The sequence below is a fragment of the Emys orbicularis genome, chromosome 6, assembly GCF_028017835.1.
Source record: "Emys orbicularis isolate rEmyOrb1 chromosome 6, rEmyOrb1.hap1, whole genome shotgun sequence".
In the NCBI taxonomy this organism is placed as follows: Eukaryota; Metazoa; Chordata; order Testudines; family Emydidae; genus Emys; species Emys orbicularis.
In genome coordinates this window covers 112359153-112381925 of record NC_088688.1, presented here as the reverse complement: position 1 = coordinate 112381925, position 22773 = coordinate 112359153, and the positions used below count along the sequence as shown (strand labels likewise).

The 22773-nt window shown below is 46.2% G+C and overlaps 1 protein-coding gene across 1 annotated transcript in view; it reads left to right on the top strand.

Annotated features, from left to right (window-relative positions):
• The window catches only part of UHRF2 (ubiquitin like with PHD and ring finger domains 2), a 178798-nt gene that overhangs the window by 72999 nt on the left and 83026 nt on the right, over positions 1-22773 (top strand). Inside the window, exon 4 of the mRNA XM_065406006.1 lies at positions 1290-1508. Coding sequence (XP_065262078.1) covers positions 1290-1508 — 219 coding nt within the window. The remainder of the gene's footprint in view (positions 1-1289; positions 1509-22773) is intronic.

Here is a 22773-nt window from a genome sequence, read left to right as displayed (position 1 = left end):
GTCATACCAGAAATAAAGAAGTGAACTCTTTGAATTCTTGCTTTATTTCAGTACGAAAGGTCTGATTTCTCCATTTTGTAACAGGGTATCTTAATTTGTTTCCTACCAGCAAAATTTTCTTCTTGGTGTTCAGCCTTCCACTCTGCCATTTTCCCTATTACATAGGCAGAGCTCTGTGATTTCTACAACCATTGCCAAAATGCATCTATACAGAGGATTTAAGGAGAGTATGTTCTTATACTAAGTAGCTGGCTCCTCGAAAAGCCTGAGCACATTCTATGCTCATGCCATTTTACTGTAGCTATTTTTCAAATAGATATCACTACATTACTCCTGCTAAATAGGTATTACCCAATTTAAAGGAATGGAGCTCACTAGAAGTATTTACGGTACAATTCTAGTGTGGTGTATGTCTGTGCTGGAATAATATGCCCCACCACTTAGAGGAAAATGAGATTGCTTGTAAAAACCTAGCAATTCACGTGTCTCCATAAAATAACTTAAAAAAATAACGGGATTTTATTAAAAAATAGAAAACTCTGTGATTTAACAAATCTTTAAGATTTATCATTTACTAAAGTGCTAATCACTAAAATAAAAGGAGAAACATTTAAAAACGATCGGCCATTTTATGTAATAGAGAGTTCGAGAAACATTCTTTCTGTGATTTAGCTGTGTTTATTTGCTTGTCTGTGGAATTTCAGAACCATTCTACTTACTGTTTGATGAACAAATGTATACTTTTTTCCTATGCTATCTTTATCTTGCATAATTTTGTTGGTAAATGCTGTCTGTATATGTAGGGTTGGATTTTCAAAAACTGTGTTGCTATTGAAGTCAATGGGAATTTTGCCATTGACTTTAATGGGGGTAGAGTTAGACTAGAAATGGGATTTTCAAGATACTAATCTTTGTTTCTTTTCACTGTGGGCATGTTTGGGAATTTTGCTATTGACCCGTGTATGAGCAAGACTGGGACAGGTTAGTACTCAGATTTGAAAATTTTTTAGCATCTTTCTAGCAAAAACCTTACATAAGCGTGATTCTTTATGTGGTTTTGATTAAAACTGTTTTTCAAATCCCAGGTAGCAAGGACCGTAGTCCTAGAACAAGCAAACATTTCAAAGTAACATAAATCCTATTTTCAAAAGTGATTTAGGAATCCAAATCACTTTTGAAAATGGGACTCAGGCTCTTAAGTCACTTGAGGCACTTTTTAAAATTTTACCCTTTGATTTATTTCATATAATAGTGGAAGTACTAATTTGTAACTTTTCCCCCCTCCCAAGGTATCCAGAGAATGGTATAGTAGAAATGCGTGCCAATAATCTTCGACCACGAGCAAGAACCATTTTGAAGTGGAGTGAACTCAATGTGGGTGATATGGTGATGGTTAACTACAATGTAGAGACTCCAGAAGAGAGAGGATTCTGGTTTGATGCAGAAATTACCTCTCTGAGGGAAATCTCAAGGACTAACAAAGAAGTTCATGCCAAAATTCTTCTGGGGTAAGATTTTATTGACCAGTTTTGAAAGCATGCAGTATGCAGGGGGGAAAAAAAAAAGCTTTCAGTTTTGGCCATTGCATTGCATTAGATTAAAAATGTAACTTTCCATTTTACCTCTCTATCTGTCTGGATCCTGGAATTACTTGATTTTTTTTTTTTTTTTTAGCAGATGAAGACTTTTTAGGATCAATGCATTTGGAATGTGGGTGTCTTCTCTTCTGTCCCCTCTCAACCCCCCCTTTTTTTAAACTATTGGTTGATTAAATTGCCAGGGCTAATCTTATTGTGTGATCTGTTACCTGTGATCCCATTGGATCAGACTAGTAACATGTTTTCCTTCAATACCATCAAGGCTGAACCATCCATTTTCAATGGATTTTTTTGTTTTTTTTTGTTCAGGCCCTTTGGGAATCTCCAGATCCTAATGGGTGACAGTTATCTTTGGCAATCTGGACAGACTTCTCAGTCTGCTAGTAGAATGTTCAGGGCCAGATGGTTCGTAGGTGAATAGTGGAATGGGAGTAAACAAATTCTTTGAGCTTTCTATATGGACAAATTCAGCTGTTTCACTGACTCTTTTACAAGATGCTCAAGGACAGCCCTTCAGAGGCTGAATTTACTTCAACAAAAGTCTGTAGTACAGAATTTTGAGGTAAGCAATGAGATTGCCTTCTTCCCCCTTTGTCATTTTCTTTTAGTGCTATAATTGAGGATGTCTGAGTTGTATGTTGACTTCATGGTGAATTTTGGGCAGACAAGCATCCCTTCCTTCACCTTAGAGGGTTTTTGCTAACAAGTCTGCTTCAGCGTTTAGCAATGAAGGCTGTAATGCCTTTGGAATACATTTAGAACGTTTTTCTCAACACAGGACTCTTCATGTGAATCAAAGTTACATATTTTAAGCTGGATATAGAAATTTCTCTGAAGGATTATTGAAACATAGTATGCCTTTTTAATGTAAATATCCTTGATCTTCAATTTGAAGTATTATCTATCGGTTTCAAAATCTTCCTCTTTTGGATATGCTAACTAAGACAATCAAATAACTTTCTTTTTGTCCATTTTATTAAGAGATAGATTAGAAATGTGTAAACCATAATAGAAGGTTATTACCTTCAGTATCTTCTGCTGAACTAACTTAAGGGGCTGAAATCTACGATTTGTGGACATGGCCAAAATCTAGTTTGATGCTAACTATCTTCTCTATATAGTTCTCAATTATAGTTCTTCAGGTGATTGTGCATATAGATTCTGCTTTTGGTGCACATGGATTACAGGTGTGTGTGCGATCAGATTATTTTTGGGTAGCAACCCTTGGCATTATCCACTTCTCTTGCACACTGTGCCTTTCACCTTAGATTTTAGGACTAGTTGATTAGTTAATTAGTTTTAGTTGATAAACTAAATTTCCTTTTGCCTGTTGGCATACATATTTTAAAAAAAATAGTTGTTTAGGTCAGTTAAGTATCCTTTAGCGTAGACAACCCTCTGTATAAGGGTGCTAAAATGATGATAGAGGCGGAGTTACCAATCTACAAGACCTGTTACTTGTGTGACTCCACTATGCCTATAAATGATGGGGATCCTTAGTGATTCATTTGCCTTGTGGAAGAGCACATTATGTATTACTCATTTTCCAAGCGTACCCAGAAGGCGAGAGAGGTGAAACTGAAACTCTTCCTGCCAGAGAAGTTGTTGATGCAGGCCTCGTCAGATCACATCCCTCTGGCATGTTTTGCCATGCTGTGTAGACAAGCTCTTAATTTGGCAGTCGTCTTTGAAGCAAGGCTGAGCTTTCTGAGTCAGGACTTCTTTCTCCCCACATTATTTCCAGCAGTAGGATGACAGAGTAGAGAGCAAGTACAAGGCCAAAAAATGCACTAATTGTTCTTCCATATTTTCAGCCTTGAATAGAGCAGTTCTCCTAGTTTTGCCGTCCACAGGAGTAGGATGAGGCCAAAGTTTTATGAGAAAAGGCGAATCCTCGTACAGCAATCCAGAGGATTTCTTGTATCCACTCCTAGCTGTCATGCGATTAAGGTCTGTGATGAGTTGGTTGAGCAGAGCGTGGAAACTTGCTTTTTTTTTTTTTTTTTTAAACAGTCGCCATAGGATTTTTAGACAATGCCACAGCAACACATGATCAATAGAGTAAAATAACTAGTCCTCTGTCTTTATAAACCCAGCTAATATTCCCTCTTTAGCAGAGTGAACAATCACTTGCTTAATGACTTCTTCAGGTGGCATTTACAGCAGAAGTTGTTCTTCTACAGCATGCCTTATTCAGTAGCCTGCTTCCAGCTTGGTGGTTGTGATAATTTCCAGGGGCTAAATATCTTTACAACCTTCCCCCACATGATCTCCGTATCCATTTATTCCGTAGACCCAGACCCACTCTTCAGGAATTCCATAAGACTATTAAAATGGCCATATCTCTTTAAGAAAACAAGTGGGCTACTTGCTTTCAATCCCTGTTATTTACTGAATTGTTCAGTGGGTATACTCTTTCAGACACTTCTCCAAATAAGGATTGATTCTGTACTTAATACAATACAGAATTTCATTGAGTGACAGCCCTTGTATAATAAATATGTGATGTATTTGTGGGCTTTTTGTTTATTTGCTTTTGATTTGTGGAGTTTTTGTTTTTTTCCAATATTTCAAGTGTTTGTTTCCACCTACAAACACCTGTTTTGGGATTTATGTTGTATCATTGCCAATTCGTATTTGTAACAGTACTCATAAAGTTAATTTAGTTCCTCTCTTACTCTTTTGTTTTGAATATTTTGAGGGAAGCACAACTTTTTCTCCCTTACATATTAAGATTCTTTAGGAAATCTTTACTTAGTTATCTTGAAAGCTAAGTGTGATGTGCTTTTCAAGAACTATCTTACATTAGACAGGTAATTGAATTAATGGCATTTCCTTTACTCATTCGTTTCTTTAATTTTTAACAGACCATTCCTGACAACAAGTGCTTGGATTTGATCTAAAAGTGCATAGTAATTGTCAATCCAAAAAAAAAGTGATAGTGGTAATAACAGTACCACTATAAATATAGTTAATCCAGAATTATTCCTAAGTATTTCATAGATTCTTTATATAAGATGACTTCATCCATCTCTTAGGAAAAATGTGGTATTCTTGGTTAGAGTTTTAAAATTAAGGCCTTGGCTACACTTGCAGATGTACAGCGCTGTGAGTTAAACCTGACTTCGTGCGGCTGAGTAGGGAAAGCGCTGCAGTCTGTCCACACTGACAGCTGCCCAGCGCACTGTCGTGGCCACATTTGCGGCAATTGCAGCGCTATTGGGAGCGGTGCATTATGGGCAGCTATCCCACAGAGCACCTCTTCCCGTTCTGGCGCCGTGGGTTGTGGGAAAGGGGTGTGGGTGCGGGGCATTCTGGGTCCTGTCCCAACGCCCCGTGATGCATCACTTCGCATCCCAGAAATCCCTTTGTTTCCATCCACCTTTGACGCCATCTTTCAACGGTTTCTGTGCAGCGCGATCTGCTGTCTGCGGGAAATGGAGCCCGAACTGCTGAGGCGTATGCTGACTTATCTCGCCAGCACATCACGTTTGGCTGTCGAACTATTCCTTAAAATCCAAAGTGAGAGTGAGGAGTCTGACGATGCTATCGAGCCGCGTAACGCGTACGACACGAAATTGCTTGTGGCATTCACGGACATGCTCAGCACCGTGGAACACCGCTTTTGGGCTCGGGAAACAAGCACCGAGTGGTGGGATCACATCGTCATGGAAGTCTGGGATGACGAGCAGTGGCTGCAGAACTTTCGGATGAGAAAAGCCACTTTCATGGGACTGTGTGAGGAGCTTGCCCCCACCCTGCGGCGCAAGGACACGAGATTGAGAGCTGCCCTGCCAGTGGAGAAGCGGGTGGCTATTGCAATCTGGAAGCTGGCAACTCCAGACAGCTACCGGTCGGTCGCAAACCAGTTTGGAGTGGGAAAGTCGACCGTTGGAATCGTGTTGATGCAAGTTTGCAAGGCCATTAATCGCATCCTACTCAGAAGAACCGTGACTCTGGGTAACGTGCAGGAAATAGTGGATGGCTTTGCACAAATGGGGTTCCCTAACTGTGGAGGGGCGATAGATGGGACGCACATTCCTATTCTGGCACCACCCCACCTAGGATCCGAGTACATTAATCGGAAGGGGTATTTCTCTATGGTTCTCCAGGCGCTTGTGGATCACCGTGGGTGTTTCATTGACATTAACACAGGCTGGCCCGGAAAGGTGCATGACGCACGCATCTTTCGGAACGCGTGGCTGTTCAGGAAGATGCAGGCTGGGACTTTTTTCCCAGAGCGGAAGATCACGGTAGGGGAAGTTGAAATGCCCATTGTGATCCTTGGAGATCCCGCTTACCTGTTAATGCCGTGGCTCATGAAACCCTACACAGGGAGCCTTGACAGCAGCAAGGAACGGTTCAACTACAGGCTGAGCCGGTGCCGAATGACTGTGGAGTGTGCCTTTGGCCGTTTAAAGGCCCGCTGGCGATCTCTATATGGGAAGCTGGACTTGGCCGAAAACAGCATCCCCGCGGTTATATCTGCGTGCTGTGCCCTCCATAATATTTGTGAAGGGAAGGGTGAAAGCTTCACTCGGGCATGGACTTCTGAGGTTCAACACCTGGAGGCTGAATTTGCACAGCCAGAGAGCAGAGCTATTACAGGGGCCCAGCACAGGGCTGCAAGGATTAGGGATGCCTTGAGGGAGCAATTTGAGGCTGAAAACCAGCAGTGATATCTGGTGCCCTGCACGGGAGTGAAGTGCAGTAGTTCCAATCTTTAGGAATCAGTGTTTGCTAAGCAGACAAGCAGACTTGCAGTGCCTGTTTATTTCCTGGGCTAAGGAGTCTTTTACTTTATGCAATAATAAAGAATGTTTTCAAAGCCAAAAAATCCATTTATTGAAAAGAAACAAGGGGGTGGAGTGGGGAACGGTACAATCACAGATTCGTGTATGTCCTGTCTGGTGTGCTGTGCAGTGAGTGCTGCACTTCAGGATAGCTATACTGCATGGTGATGGGGGTTGAGTGCAGAGGGTAAGGGTTGTGCTTTTCAGGGCTGGGTGGTGAAGATACTGGTGTTGGAGGCAGCGGGTGGCGTGAAGAACACGGAAGTTGGGGAAAGTGGGTTGGAGGTGACAGTGGGGCACAACGGAAAGAGTTTTGGGACAAGGGCTGTGTGGGGGGGGTGGCGTTTGCGGTACTGCTCCTCTTTCTGCATGGCTATGAGCTCCTGGATAGCGTCTGCTTGGCGCTCCAGGATGCTTATGAGCCGATCCATGCTTTGCTGCCGGTGCTTGGTGCTTTGCCGCCGGTGCGCTGCGTTTTCCTGGCGGATCCTGCTTTCTCTCTCCCTCCAGTTCTGTGCTTTCTCATTCTCTTTAATAGATTGCCGCATCACTTCTTGCAGCATGTCTTCTTTGCTTTTTCACGGTCTCTTCCTGAGTCTTTGCAGTCTCTGAGCAGGCGATAAGAGGGACGGCTGAGGTCCCAAGGTTGATGCTGCTGTATAGGCAAAATGCAACATGTAACAGAGGCAGCATTGTTTATACCAGACAGAGTAATGATTTCCTCCACACTTAAGGAGTAGAAAACACACAGGGTCTACACAATTGCATAATTTTCCCGTCCGAAACAGAGCACACATATCCCACGGGAGCCTCAAAATGGTGAATAAGGGGCACTGATTGTTTCAGGGCTGCACTGTCCTCTGGGTTTCTGTGCCTTGGGGAGAGACGACAGCTTCAGGGGGCAACTACACTGAACACTGTCCCAACATTTTCCACAGGAGTTCGTCCTGGACGATATCTCGCTGCTGAGGGTGACCTGGGAAGCAAGGGAGGGTCTTCTACTGCAATGCGGCTTCCGCCCTGGCCCATATGCAGCTTGCCTGTGTGCAGCAATGGTCCCCCCGCCCCTCGCGGCACAGTGGCGCGGACACGTTAGCCTGGCTGGGACAAGGACCACGGTGGCTCTCCCGATAAACCTGCGCAAGCGCATTGCACACGTTCTGGATGAGACATTCGAGGAGATTACCGAGGCCGATTACCGTGATGTGATAAACCACATCAATGCACTATTCCGCATCTAGGCATGCATGCCTAACCCTCCTCTCCCAAAGAGCCCGCACCGAAAAAATTCCTTCCTAAAAAAAAAAGCTTACCGGGAACCTGCTCTTCTGTTTGTCCTCCACCAAGTACCGGCCGCTGCGACTGGCTACCTTCCTCCTGGCTCGAGAAGAGCTCCTGGCTGCGTGTCTCCATCCGGCCCACCACCATCACTCCCATTTTCCACCTCCTCCTCTTCCTCCTCCCCCACCCCCCCACCGGCTCTGAAGTGTCCACGGTGGTGCTCGGAGGGGAGGTGGGGTTAACCCCGAGTATCGCATCCAGCTCTTTGTAGAATCGGCAGGTCGCGGGGGAAGCACCCGAGCGGCCGTTTGTGTCGCGGGCTTTGCGGTAGGCATTCCGCAGCTCCTTCACTTTAATCCTGCGCTGCAGGGCGTCCCGGTCATGGCCCCTTTCCATCATGTCCTTTGATACCTTCCCGAAGGTATCGTAATTTCTACGGCTGGAGCGCAGCTGGGACTGTACAGCTTCCTCCCCCCAAACACTGATGAGGTCCAGCAACTCACCATTGCTCCATGCTGGGGCTCGCTTGGCGCGTGGAGGCATGGTCATCTGGAAAGATTCGCTGATAGCGCTCCACGCCACGCCAGGCTGAGCAAACAGGAAGGGGATTTTTAAAATTCCCGGGGAATGTAAAGGGTGGGTCACATGGTTGGTTACCTGAGGCCAGGGCAGTAGAGTTTGAACTGATGACCAGAGTGGCTAGAACAGGCATTGTGGGATACTGCCGAATAATTCTGGAGGCCATTCACAGAGCATTGGGCGGCCACACTGGCGCGGCAGCGCTGCAGCGGCAGCGCTGCAGCGGCAGCGCAATACTCACTATTCCTCTCGGACGTGGAGTACGTGCAGCGCTGCAACCACGGAGATACAGCGCTGTAATTGCCTTGCCAGTGTGGACGGGGAGTGAGTTACAGCGCTGGGGGCGGCTTTACAGCGCTGTAACTCGCAAGTGTAGTCAAGGCGTAAGATGCTCAGGACTGTGGGCAGCACTGCGCACCCCCTATTGTGTATACAAATTGAATAATTACACATGCAAAAAGGTTAGGTGGTTACCTAACTAGTCATTTGCATGTACATTTATCTTATTTGTATGCACAGTAGAAATAACAATATGGGCCAGTGGAGGTGTACTTTTTGCATTAATTTCTTTGCACTGACATCAGACCTCTTTTTGAATATTTGATACCAATATTACACAGTATTTTGGGGGGAAAGGAAGTGAAAATATCAGTTGATAGTACAGGCTGTATTTTAGGGCTGTCAAGCGATTAAAAACATGAATTGTGCGATTAATCGCGCTGTTAAACAACAATAGAATACCATTTATTTTAAATATTTTTGGATGTTTACTACATTTTCAAATATATTAATTTCAATTACAACACAATACAAAGTGTACAGTGCTCACTTTATATTTATTTTTTATTACAAATATTTGCACTGTAAAAAACAAAAATTATTTTTCAATTCATCTCATACAAGTAGTGCAATCTCTTTATCACGAAAGTTGAACTTACAAATGTAGAATTATGTACAAAAATCTGCATTCAAAAATAAAACAATATAAAACTTTAGAGCCTACAAGTCCACTCAGTCCTACTTCTTGGTCAGTCAATCACTCAGACAAACAAGGTTGGTTACAATTTTCAGGAGATAATGCTGCCTGCTTCTTGTTTACAGTGTCACCTGACAGTGAGAACAGGCGTTCGCATGGCACTGTTGTAGCTGGCGTTGCAAGATATTTACATGCCAGATGCACTAAAGATTCATATGTCCCTTCATGCTTCAACCACCATTCCAGAGGACATGCTTCCATGCTGAATCAAGTTCTGCTTGATAACGATCCAAAGTAGTGCGGACTGATGCATGTTCATTTTCATCATCTGAGTCAGATGCCACCAGCAGAAGATAGATTTTCTTTTTTGGTGGTTCTGGTTCTCTAGTTTCCGCATCAGTCTGTTGCTCTTTTAAGACTTCTCAAAGCATGCTCCACACCTTGTCCCTCTCACATTTTTGGATGGCAGTTCAGATTTTTAAACTTGGGTCGAGTGCTGTAGCTATTTTTAGAAATCTCACATCGGTACCTTCTTTGCGTTTTGTCAAATCTGCTGTGAAAGTGTTCTTAAAATGAACATGTGCTGAGTCATCATCTGAGACTGCTATAGCATGAAATATATGCAGAATGCAGGTAAAACAGAGCCGGAGACATACAGTTCTCCCCCCAAGGAGTACAGTCACAAATTTAATTGACTCATTTTTTTTTTTTTAACGAGCATCATCAGCATGGAAGCATGTCCTTTGGAATGGTGGCCAAAGCATGGAAGGGGCTGACTACAAAAGTGCCATGCAAACGCCTGTTCTCACTTTCAGATGACATTGTAAATAGGAAGCAGACAGAAGTATTTCCTGTCAATGTATACAAACTTGTTTGTCTTAGCGATTGGCAGAATAAGAAGTAGGATTGAGTGGACTTATAGGCTCTAAAGTTTTATATTGTGTTATTTTTGAATGCAGATTTTTGTACATAATTCTACATTTGTAAGTTCAACTTTCGTGATAAAGAGATTACTCTTCAGTACTTGTATGAGGTGAATTGAAAAATACTATTTCTTTTATCATTTTTACAGTGCATATATTTGTAATAAAAATAATATAAAGTGAGCACTGTACACTTTGTATTCTCTGTAATTGAAATCAATATTGAAAATGTAGAAAAACATCCAAAAATATTAATTAAATTTCAATTGGTATTCTATTGTTATAAGTGTGATTAAACACCATTAATTTTTTTGAGTTAATTGTGTAAGTTAACTGTGATTAATTGACAGCCCTACTATATTTTGATAGTATGGAAATAAACAAGTATTTAGGGTTCAAATAGGGCTGTCATTTTGAAGAAACCATCCCCAAGGATCTTTAATATCTCCTTGTGGTCCCTCCTGAGACTATGTAAGGGTGCTGCTATCCTGACCCCTTTCAGTTCCTTCTTCCTACCCACAGTCTGAGTCAGAATACCCTGTAGCATTTTCCTCTGCCTTTTTTGACAGTCATCTAGTCAGCATCTATTGCTCGGTAAATAGTTGGCAGTTACTACCCTGTACTTAGGTTTTCCTTTACAAATTATTTTTTGTTCTGTTTTTATTCATTCTTAGTTGGTGGTGATGAGCAGCAAGGGCACGCAGCACTTTCCAAGCTTCAAATACTGCCTTTTCCCAGTAGTAACACTCCCAACCACCACCCCCCGCCCGCCCACCCACCCACGTTTTTTATGTTGTGCCTTGGTGAGGGGGACACTAAAGAGAGATGTGCATCTGCCTATCCTTCAGAAAGCATATGCAGATTTCCAGGGATCTGCACCTCAAACAGCACCTCATGGAGCAAACAATGAGGCCTGCCTCGGCAGCGGGCCTAGTTCCCAATCGTCTTGTTAGCACTTATTCAACCTCTGCCCCCTGCCATAGCTTCCCTCAGGCCTCTGGACTCTGATTCATTTCTGAGGAGGAGAGGCCAATCCTCCTCTGATGTTCCTCTCAAGGGGATCCATAAGACTAACTGAGGCCATTCTAGCTCCAAGAGAGGTTCATTGTCATCCTTGAAAAGGGGCTCCCTACAACATCGTGACTCACCACATACCCAGGGTAGAGCTGGGCCATCCACCTGTGTCTCCCCGGTGCTCAGGTGAGAAGAGCCAGGTACCATACTGTTGACTGTGGAACAGTCCATGCAGCTGCCTTCGAGTCCAGTACTGACAGACATTGTTTCAGTGGCGTTAATCTCTCTACATACCACCCCACAGGCGTTCATGGTGGTAAGAGACCTGCTGTGCCTGTCTGACTTCAATTCGCCCTTAGTACAAGAGTTTACAGGTCCCTTGGTGCCACCTGTTGCTCCTGGCCAATTGACCTCTTTGGCACCGGGGCAGTCACTGACCTTAGTACGGGCTAAGAGACAATTTAAGGGCTACACCTCAACACAGTCCACTATGCAGCCTCGCTCCTCAATACTGGGATACCCTTCCACGCTGGCATGGATGCCCTCAATTTTGGTTTCCATTGCTTTGATACCGGGGAATTGTCACACTGGGGGCTGACCCCAGTTTATTCCTCAACATTGCATATGAAGCTTGTTTTTGGTACCGGAGTTGGATGTCAGACCTTTTACGTCTCATGGACTGTTTGGGCACAGATCACTGTACATAGTCAGTACTGACTTGTCTCCATCCCACTGGGTGCTAGACAAATCAGATCATCCAGTAGCTCCACCAGGTTGCGCACCTCCTAGGCTGACGCAATGTTCCGAGGACCCTTCAAGATGAGGGCTGTCCAGCTCCTCGCCATCCCCAGCTGGGTGCACTAGGTCTAGTAAATCATCTAGACTACCTCTGGATGGGGACCGTCGGTACTGGGATTAGTACTGATCATATTGAAGAACGGGTCAGCATGGCCTGACACCTTTTGTCTCCCTATGCCCTACTCCCTTCTCTGTTGCCCTCCGTGTAATCCCTGGGGAGTCCCTCAATCTGCCAGGTTGTGGTCTCCACCTCATTCAAGAGGTCGCTGGACCCTACCACAACAGAACTTCATATCCTTCCAGCAGAGGTTACCCTTCCTGATCAACTACTCCAACAGGACAAGTCATTAGTGGAAGAACAAGACTTGTCTCAGGAAGCTACATCATCTTCTGTTAATTTGTCCTCGTTTTCCCTGATGATTCGGTGGCTGCAGGCTCCTCCAAACCAGTACTAGAGGATTTTAAGTTTTACCAGGATGTATTTAGGAGAGTGGCCTCTGCTCTTGGTCATGAGCTGAGCTACTGGACAAGAATACCTATAAGCTACTGGATAGCCTTCAGGGGGCAATCCCAGGAAGGGTAGCCATTTTAATTAGTGAGGTCTTTTTGGATCCAGCAAAGGTCCTGTTGAACACACCAGCTTTGTTCTCTCGCACAGACAAGCACTCCCATGTCTCTGCACCTGGATTAGTGTTTTTATTCTCATTTCTGAGATTCCCTGGTGGTGGTGATTGCCAATGAGAGATTGAGGCAAGGGAGATACAAGTCTGCCCCCAAAGAGAGCCCAAATGACTGGACATGTTGGGCAGAAAAATGTATTCCACTTCATGTCTCCAGATTTTATAGCTAATCTGCAAGTGCTGCTAGCTGAGTATGACTTTAACTGGGAAGCTTTGTCAAAATTACCGGAGAAACTTCCTGAAGATGCAGTGGAACACTTCAAGGCTTAATGGTAGAGGGCCATTTGGCCACAAAAAGTGTCTTTGGTCTGCATTGACTATGGCCTGTGCTGCTATAATGAAAAAAGTCGTGGCTATATAATTCTGGTGTAGCACCCAACATACAACACACTATAGAGGACCTCCTTTTCATGGTGTTCTTTTAGTCTTGGACAAAAATGATGAGAAGTTAGATTCATGTAAAGACCCAGGCGACTGTCTAATCCTTAGGTTTCAAGAGATGACAGCATATACTGCCACACACCCAGTACTCCCAATAATACTTTAGGCAACCTCTCTATCTGCCCAGGCAATTTGATTTCTTTTTGGAAAAAATCATAGACCTCAGAGAAGAAGGTTCTCTAGCTCTGGTTCTAATCAGCAGGCCCAGCCATCTCTGGGGAAATCCCCCTTCTTTTTCGAGTGCTTGCTCATGTCAATTCCATTCTAGGTGTGCGCGCGCCCACATGTAGGGCCATCAGAGACTTTTGCCTTAGTGGTATCCGTAGGGTTGGCTGTGGTGCCTTCTGGAGTGCCGCACGCATGCCGTGGTATATCAGGCACCGCCAGCCCTATGCCCTCTCAGTTCCTTCTTACCACCCGTGGTGGTTAGTCAGAGCACCTCTCTCCCTTGCCTTGCAAGTGGTTAGCGGTTTTCTCGCCTCGTTAAGAGCCATTCAGCCGTAGGGCTTTGTACATAGTTTTAATTATTCTTGATAGTTATTGTCGTAGTTAGAGTCCCCAGTGGGACTTTGCCCCGGGGGGGCATGCCCCGGTCCGCCGGGCTCACGGACTGTAATAGGCCTATGCTTGTTAGCAATCCCCACCGCTGTTGTCCCAAGTGCTTGGACGAATCATACATCAAAGAGAAGTGTCTGTAAAAACTTTCGGCCACAAACTCAGAAGGAGTGGGATATCTGACTCCGAGCCCTGCTAATGGAGTTGGCCCTTCACCTGGCATATGAGCCCTCCCACCAAGAATCGGCAAGCACCTTGGCATCGGTGCATAGTGTAACACTGGTACTGGGCTCTGCCTGGCACGGATCAACATCTCTGGTGCCTAAGAAGAAGGCACGGAAGCACAGCTCCCCGGCATCAGGAAAAAAGCCCCAAGGGTTTTCGGGCAAGGGACCTAGTTCAGCCCACCCAGCCACTCCGGAGCCGTGAGTGCATGCCTCTCCTGTTGGGGCTCTGAGCCCCTCTAAATATCTGTCACCGACTCAAGGGAGTGGTATGGGATCCAAGCCTCTGCCGGCGCCTTCCCAGGCCTCCCTGGCACGGAGAGAGCAGAGGCCTCCACCGCTGCCGTTGAGGCAGCAGGATGCAGCAGAGGCTCCCCAGGAGGGCAAGCCAGCTGCTGTGACTCCTGGGGGAGATAGACGATGATCCCATGATACGAGACAGCGCTTCCCATCACAGTGATGCAAATTCCTGGATCCGCAGCCCCAATCCTTTGGGGCTCACCCCCCCCGGTCACTGGCACCGCGATCACTGCCACTCAGGTGCAGTTCACCTAGAGATCAACGTCCGGACTCCATATTACCAGCACTGCTAACTCTCCTATCGGTCGGTTTCCTATCGAAGATCCCCATTGGGTGCCACATGAGAACAATCCATATCCAGGCTCCGGACTCCCAGGTGCCACTACCTTTCACCCCGGTACAGACACTGCTCATCCCGCTCCGGTCTCCAACGACAAACGTTAGCAGGCACACCCAGTCATCAACGGTTCCTCTGTGGTCAACGGAAGGGGACTTCTCCAGCACAGAGGGCCAGTTTAGCCACTCGCCCAGGTCCCACCAGCGTAATTGGAGCCCTGACATCACATTGACTGCGATGGTGCAGCAGTGGTATCAAAGCCAGTGGCCTTATTGGGGTTCCTGGGGAATGCCAGTCGTAGCAAAGCCCTCTTCCCAGAAATCATAGGCCGCCGCCTCAGAGCAACAGCAGGCAGCATCAGCAGCACTGGCCACACCAGGTGCATGAATGGCACCGGGCTCGGTGCATGCAGATGGTTCGGAGGCCAGGATAGAGGAAGCGGTGCCAAATCTCCCCTCCCTGGTGGTGGACCAAGCCTCGGAACCACCTCCGGTAACCCAGTCATCCTCGTTGTCCCTGGACAAGGCGGTTGCGGGTCCTTCAAGAGCCAGACCGCTAGATGACTTCAGGGAGCATAGGCTCTGCTCTGAAGAGTGGCAGAAAATCTGGGCTTGGAAGTGGAGGAAATGACAGAGTAGATGGACTCGTTTTAATGTCCTCTCGGCTTCCAACCCCTGCCCGCGTTGCTCTGCCAGTCCACGAAGGGTCTTAAAGATCACCAAGGCCCTATGGCACACCAGCCCTATGGCACACCCTCTCATCCATCTCTCCCACTTCCAACAGGGCAGAAGAAAAAAATACTTACTCTAACCCTTTGGCTAGGACAGCTGTATACCCACCCTCCCCTGGGCTCGTTGGTCGTCTCTGCGGCCAACGAAAAAGAAAAGCAACTCCATTCTTCCTGTACCCCCAAGAATAAAGAGGCCAAAAGACTGCATCTCTTTGGGAGAAAGATTTATTCGACTGCCAGCCTGCAATTCCAGGTGTCAAACCACCAGGCCCTCTTGGGCAGGTACAATTTCAACTATGCAAGTTCCTAGAGTCCTTCCCACCGGGGTTAGCCCAGAAGTTCAGCATCTTGGTGGAGGAGGGCACAGCGGCAGACAGGTGTTCTCTGCAATGGCCTGGGATGCGGTGGACTATGTGGCTTGGGTAGTTGCATCTGCTGTGGTCATGAGTAAGACTACATTTTAGTCATGGGTATTTTTAGTAAAAGACATGGACAAGTCACGGGCAGTAAACAAAAATTCAAGGCCTGTGACCTGTCCGTGACTTTTACTAAAAATACCCCTGACTAAAACGGCGGGGGGGCACACATGGTGCCGTGGGTGCTGGGGAGGGGGTGCCCTGGCACTGCCCGGAGGGAGGTGCAGGTACTGGGGAGGGGAGGGGGGTTGCTGGGCCTGGGGCAGGCTCCTTACCTGGCTCCTGGGAAGCGGTAGCCCTAGCTCCACGTGCTGCCTCCGCTCCACCACGAGCCCTGGTTCTCCAGCTCCCATTGGCTGGAAACTGCAGCCAATGGGAGCTGCAGGCGCAGTGCCTGGTTGCCGGCAGAGGCAGCATGTGGAGCTGAGGGAGAGGAGGCCACCCCCCCCCCCAGGTAAGCAGTGGCCTTGAGCCCCCCCCCCCCAAACTCCTGCTGCTGCGGAGCGGGGGGGCCCTGAGACTGACCCAGCAGCAGCCAGTGCAACTGACTCGGGGGCTTCCCGAGCTGCTCAGGTGGCTCCTGGGCCAGCCGCATGTTGCTGCTGCAAAAGTCATGGAAGTCACGGAAAGTCACAGAATTCGTGACCAACATGGAGCCTTAGTCATGAGGCGTAGCTCATGGCTGCAGGCGGCGGGCCTCTCGCAGGACATGCAGACTGCAAGCCAAGACCTTCCTTTTGATGGGGTGGGTCTTCTCTCCGAGCAGATGGATGCCAGACTGCATGGAGTGAAGGATACCAAGGCCACCCTTCGCTCATTGGGCATACATATGCCACAGTCTGCTAGGAAGCTCTTCCAGCTGCCCCCACCGCCAAGGCCTTGGCAGCCCCGCCAGAGTTCTGCAAGAAGAAGGGACAATAGCTTCAGCTGGCACCGCCCTTCTTCATCCTGCTCATCTGCACAGCCTGGGCCTGCCAAACACCTTGGGGGCTAGAAGCGTGCATTTTGAGGGTGCACTCGAGAGCAATGCCCCAGTCAATTCCCTGGATCCTTCCTGCCCTTTCCTGGACTGTGTCCACCTTTCCATTTGGCTTGGTTAAGGGTAACCTCAGACTGCTGGGTCTTGGATATAGTATCCCGGGGCTATACCCTACAATGCATGGCTGCTGCTCCCTCCCACTCCCCCTTTTCCCTGCCCTCTTCAGGGACCCTTCTCATGAGCAACTCCTCGTTTAGGAGGTCGAAAAGTTCCTTTGCCTGGGGGCGGTGGAGGAGGTTCCTTGTGTCATGCAGGGAAGAGGATTCTACTCCTGTTATTTCGTAATCGCGAAGGCCAAAGCAGTCCTAAGACCCATCTGGGCCCTGCGTCGCCTCAACAAGTCTCTCAAGAAGTTGAAGTTCCGCATGGTTTCCCTGGCCTCCATTATCCCTTCCCTGGATCTGGGAGACTGGTACGCTGCTCTCGACTTGAAGGACGCTTATTTCCTTGTCTCCATATTCCTGGGGTACAGGTGTTTCCTCTGTTCATAGTGGGAGGACACAATTTCCAGTTCTTGGCACTCCCTTTTGGCCTACCATCGTCCACAAAGGGGTGTTCACCAAGTGCATGGCACTAGTGGCGGCTTACCTCATGCGGCGGGGGTCCACCTGTTCCCGTACCTCGATGACTGGATCATCAAGGGCAGGTGTCCAGAGCAGGTGCAAAGAAGCTTCAATCCGGTGCGTTCCACCTGCATCAACCCAAGCCTGTTAACATGAACTTTTCTGTGTTTATTAACACCACTCCAACACATAGTTTATCGAAGTGGTTCTCAACTCCACGTGGGCCAGGACTTCCTTCTGGAAATGTGGTTTCAGGCCATGGCAGACTTGATCTCCCACATAAAAAGCCACCCACTTACCACAGCCCACATGTGTTTGTGACATGCACGTATATGGTCAGCCATGCCCGGCTTCATCTGAGGCCTCTGCAAACGTGACTAGCCTCGGTTGACATTCCCAGCAGGCACCCCCTAGACAGAGTGCTCCTGGTGCCAAGCCATGTCCTACTGTCTTTGGACTGGTGGCGGGATCCTGAATCGGTGCTGCAAGGAGTTCCTTTCGTGACCCCATCTCCATCGCTCACCCTGGTCTTGGATGCATCAGATCTGAGCTGGAGAACCCACCTGGGCAAGCTCAACACCCAGGGTTGCTGTCTACAACACGACCTAGCCCTTCGTATCAATGTCAGGGAGCTCAAAGTGGTTCGCCTGGCTTGCCAGGCTTTCTTGCCCCACCTGAAAGGCAAGGTGGTGTAGGTCCTGATGGACAATACTGCTGCAATGTATTACATCAACCCGGATGGCGGCGCCAGATCTTCAGCCCTTTGTCGGGAAGTGCTAAGCCTCTGGGACTTGTGTGCGGCACGCCATTCACCCTGGTAGCCGCCCATCTGCCCAGAACCAAGAACGTCCTTGCAGATCTCTTCAGCAGGACCTTCTCATCTTGCCACGAATGGTTGCTCCATCTGGAGGTGATCAGCCTAATCTTCCACAGGTGGGGGACTCTCCAGGTGGACCTGTTCGCGTCCCGGTAGAACAGATAGTGCCACGTGTTCTGCTCTCCGCAGGGCAGGGACAAGGGCTCCTGTCGGACGCCTTCCTGATTCTGTGGTCGGGAGCGCTGATGTATGCCTTCCTGCCGGTGCTGTTAATTCATAAGGTCCTGCTAAAAGTGAAGCAAGAAAAAGCAACTGTCATCCTCGTAGTCCCAGCATGGCCTCATCGACACTGGTTCGATACGCTGCTGAGTCTGTCGGCAGCCACCCCCCTGCAGCTGCCTCTTCAGCCGGATCTGCTGTCCCAGAACCACGTCAATCTGCTACACCCGAACCTGGCAACGCTGCACTTGACAGCCTGGCTGCTGCATGCCTAAGTGGGGATTATAGAATCATAGAATATTAGGGTTGGAAGAGACCTCAGGAGGTCATCTAGTCTAATTCCCTGCTCTAAGCAGGACCAACATCCTCTGGATGAATGATGGTGTTGTGCTGATGTCCAGCAGGTCCTGCTGGGCAACAGGAAACCCTCCACCGGAGCTACCTATGTGGCAAAGTGGAAGCAGTTCACATGTTGGGCCTCGGATCATCACATCCGTGCAGAAGAGGCCCTACTGCAAGACGTCCTGGACTATTTGCTGCACATTAAGCTCTAGGGCCTGTCACTGTTTTAGGTCAAGGTGCACCTGGCGGCCATTTCGGCATTCCACCCTCTGTTTCAAGGCCGGTCAGCCTTTGCCCACCCAATGACAGCGCAGTTCCTGAAAGGCCTGGAGTGCCTTTACCTGCATGTCTGGGATCTGGTTCCTCCTTGGGACCTGAATCTTGTGCTGTGAAAGCTCATGGGTCCCCCCTTTGAGCCCCTGGCTTCCTGCTCCCTCCTGCTTCTCTCCTCAAAGGTCTCTTCTTAGTCGCTATTACTTCGGCTCATAGGGTGTCCGAGATCAGGGCTCTCACATTAGAACCACCTTATCTTTATCTTTGATAAAGACAAAGTCCAGCTGAGTCTGCACCCAGCCTTTCTACCCAAGGTCATCGCCCAGTTCCATACTGGTCAAGACATATACTTGCTGGTCTTTTGTCCAAAGCCTCACGCAACAGATGAGGAATGCAGGTTGCATACCCTGGACGTCAGACGGGCCCTGGCCTTCTGTATAGATAGAACAAAGCCATTCCATAAGTCTACACAGTTGTTCGTTGTGGTTGCAGACAGGATGAAGGGTGGCCTGGTGTCTGCCCAGGGGATAGCATCGTGGATCACAGCCTGCATCCACTACTGTTATGAGCTGGCGAAGGTGCCCCCCTCCCCCCCCCCCCCCGGGCGATCATGATGGCTCACTTCTTGTTGTTTGTTAATTGAGCAAGGTGGAACTTACGGTTGGTTATATTTACTTTGTCAAGGAGAATTTCTGAAATGGAGAGTGCTATCAATTGAAAATGAATTCTATGGCTACTGCAAGGATAAAGTAGTCTTATGAATTTACCCAGACTTATTCTCACTATTTCATAGGTGTAGGGAATGCTGCTGCTTTTTGGTCCCCATAAGAATTACATTCTTATCAGTTTAATATCTGATATGTCCTTTATTTGAGGACTGTATATTAAATAAAAAGAATGTAAATACGCTTGGTAGTTAAATTACTAATTTTGAAAGACAATAGGGTTCAGGAGGTTATCCCATTGGTTTTATTGGTTTTAACCCTACAAACAGTTATGTGCTTACGTTTACTCATGTGAGTAGTCCTATTGCAGTCAATGGGTCACTCAAGTGCTCAGAGTTAAGCATGTGCGTAAGTGTACAGGGCAATGATGGGTTTATTTTCACCTTTAAAAATACACAGTATTTGATGGGTTAGATATTATTATTAAATTTTATAACTTTTGTTTTTTTACTTTCACTTAAGGAAAACAGTAGGAAAAAAAAAATCCTAGTTGCTCTTAATTTAAAAGTACAGTGGGGAAAGGTACAGGAGAGTCATACCACTGCTGTCTGGGAGTGTGAGTTGCTTGCACAGACTAGCGTGACCAGGGACAGTTGCCGGTGAGCCTGGTGCCCGCCCCAGTGGGCAGGCTGGGGACAGTACAGCCATGCCAGTGGAGCTGCCCAGTCTGGGCGCTGGCTCCTGCGAGCAGCAGCTTTTGCCGCTGAGGTTCCTGATAGAGGCCTGCAGGTCCGCAGATATCCACGGATATACATTTTGTGTCTGCTCAGGGCTCTATATATAAATTGTTGTTTGAACTGTAGGTAGCTACTTTGTTAGAAATCGTATCCTGTTTCCTTTATATATTTTCAAGTACACCAGAAACCAGAGATCAAATAAGTGTTGACAGATAAGTGGTTTGCTTTAGTTTGTGACTGACTGCATTGCTGATTATCAGGTTAATTTACTTGTTACAATGTTGAGATGAGCAATACAAGACTCTTCAGAACCCTTAGAAGAAAATAACTCTGTTTCACCATAGACTAAGTGCTCACTCCTAAGATTTCTTTAAGAAACTATCTATTACTATATAGCCATGTTAGATTTTCTTTTTTAACACATGGTTACAGCAACTTTTTAGACTGAAATTTTACCGATCATCATGCAATAAAATCACTGCATAACAAACATGTCAGTTAAAATGTTGTCAAGTTATTCACACTAAATCATGTTGATTGTTGTTATCTAAATAATTCAGACAGGCAAAAGTCCACATTTTAAAGGGAACTGTGGGGGGGGGGGGGAAAGTCTGGCTGTAAAGCTTGTGCAAATGTTTTCGAGGTCCTTCCCAATGTCCTATTTAGCTGCTTTTCAGTATCATGTAAGCATATATACTAGGGTTTACAAACCTGAGAATTTTGAGTTTACTGCATAACTCATTGCATTCACGTTTTTGTGGCACAAGGAGATCTTAACTGAATTCTAAAGATCCTTAAATAATTACATTTGAGTGAATACAATATAGTGTAATCTCTTCATATACAATTTGATTCTAGAATACTTTTAAAATTCTGGACCATAGTCTAACCTCACAGACACTTGCCAAAGGGGCCCTTTCGGGAGAAAAAGTTTGGTAACCATTGTACTGGGCAAATTTTGTTTGTGAGTTGTCTAAAATATAGGTTAGGCTAAGGTTTTAGTTTTAACTATAAATGGAATAGCAACTAGATAGTGGTTACATCTTACCTTAAACTTTATTAAACCTTACGTTACCGATGCATTCTCTTTTTTTATGTTTGTGTGATTGATCTTATTTTCCTTTTAGGTTTTTTCCAACCTATCACATATGTGATTGTCTGTAGTTTCAATTTCAGCAGTGCTTCTTACTCAAGATTAGAATACACCCAAAAATGACTTGCAATGAATGTGGTAAAGATCAGGGTGATGCTTTCTTTTTATTTCTGGAACTGTATTCCTGGATAACTGTAAAGGTTGTTTAGCAGTAATAGCATGGTTTGAACAGTCTACTAACTATTTTTGTGAAAACTCATTCTCTGGCCAACTTACACAGTACAAAGGACAACTTACACAGTACAAAGGAAAGGCTAGTTATTATTATTATTATTATTATTATTATTATTATTATTATTAATAATAATAATAATAATAATAATAATATGTATTATAGTATTACCTGGGAGCCCTAGTCATGTACCAGCACCCCATTGTGTTAGGCACTGTACTACATAGAATAAAAAGACTGCCCCTGCCCCTAAGAGTTTACAATCTAAGTATAAGACAAGAAACAGCTGGTGGATACAGACAGATGTAGGTGTACAAGGAAACAGTGAAACAGTATTGGTCAGTAAGCGTGATAGGTAATGATCTCAGAGCACTAGGCACCCAACTGTTGTCAAGTGAGAGGGGACATGGTCAGAGTAAGGAGCTAGGAGAAAGATCTTTGCAGCAGCATCATTAATGGGGCAAGATTACATTTGTCAGTCAGGGGAAAGGATGTTGCAGTAATCAGGATGCAACATAATGCGAGCCTGAATGAGAGTTTTAGCTGAATGGAGGGAGGAAATGCCATATCTTAGAATTGTTATGCAGAAAGAATCAACAAGATTTAGATATAGCCTGGGAATGAGGACCACAGAGAGGTCTGAATGGAAGATGAGGCCTAGGTTACAGGTCTGGGTAGTGCTGTTGTCCACAGGGATTGAGACGGAAGGTAGAGAAGGAAGCTTTGGAATTGAAGATTGAGCTTTGTTTTAGCCATGCTGGTCTCTAGCTGATGGCTAGACATCCATGAGATGTCACAGCGACAGGCTGTTCGTTATAGTTATATACTATACAGAGAGATAAGCTTGGTAAAGAGCAGAAGTGTTCGCTCATCCTGTTAGCAATATGATGTCTGGTTTCCAAAAATTCTTAAAATATTCCTCGTCCATTCCATTTCTAAATTGACTTTGGATATGGAAGAATTGTAGGACCAAACTTTTAAAAGGGGTATCAACTCAGCATTCAATTTTGAAGTTGTAAATGATACTGCTGGGTATCTAACTAGTTGACGTGTGCACTATCCAAGGTAGTAAGATATCTAAATATTATAACTTGGGCCATGTTTAGTTTTGCCCCAAAATGGTGGCTGTTTACCCCCACCCCTGGCTG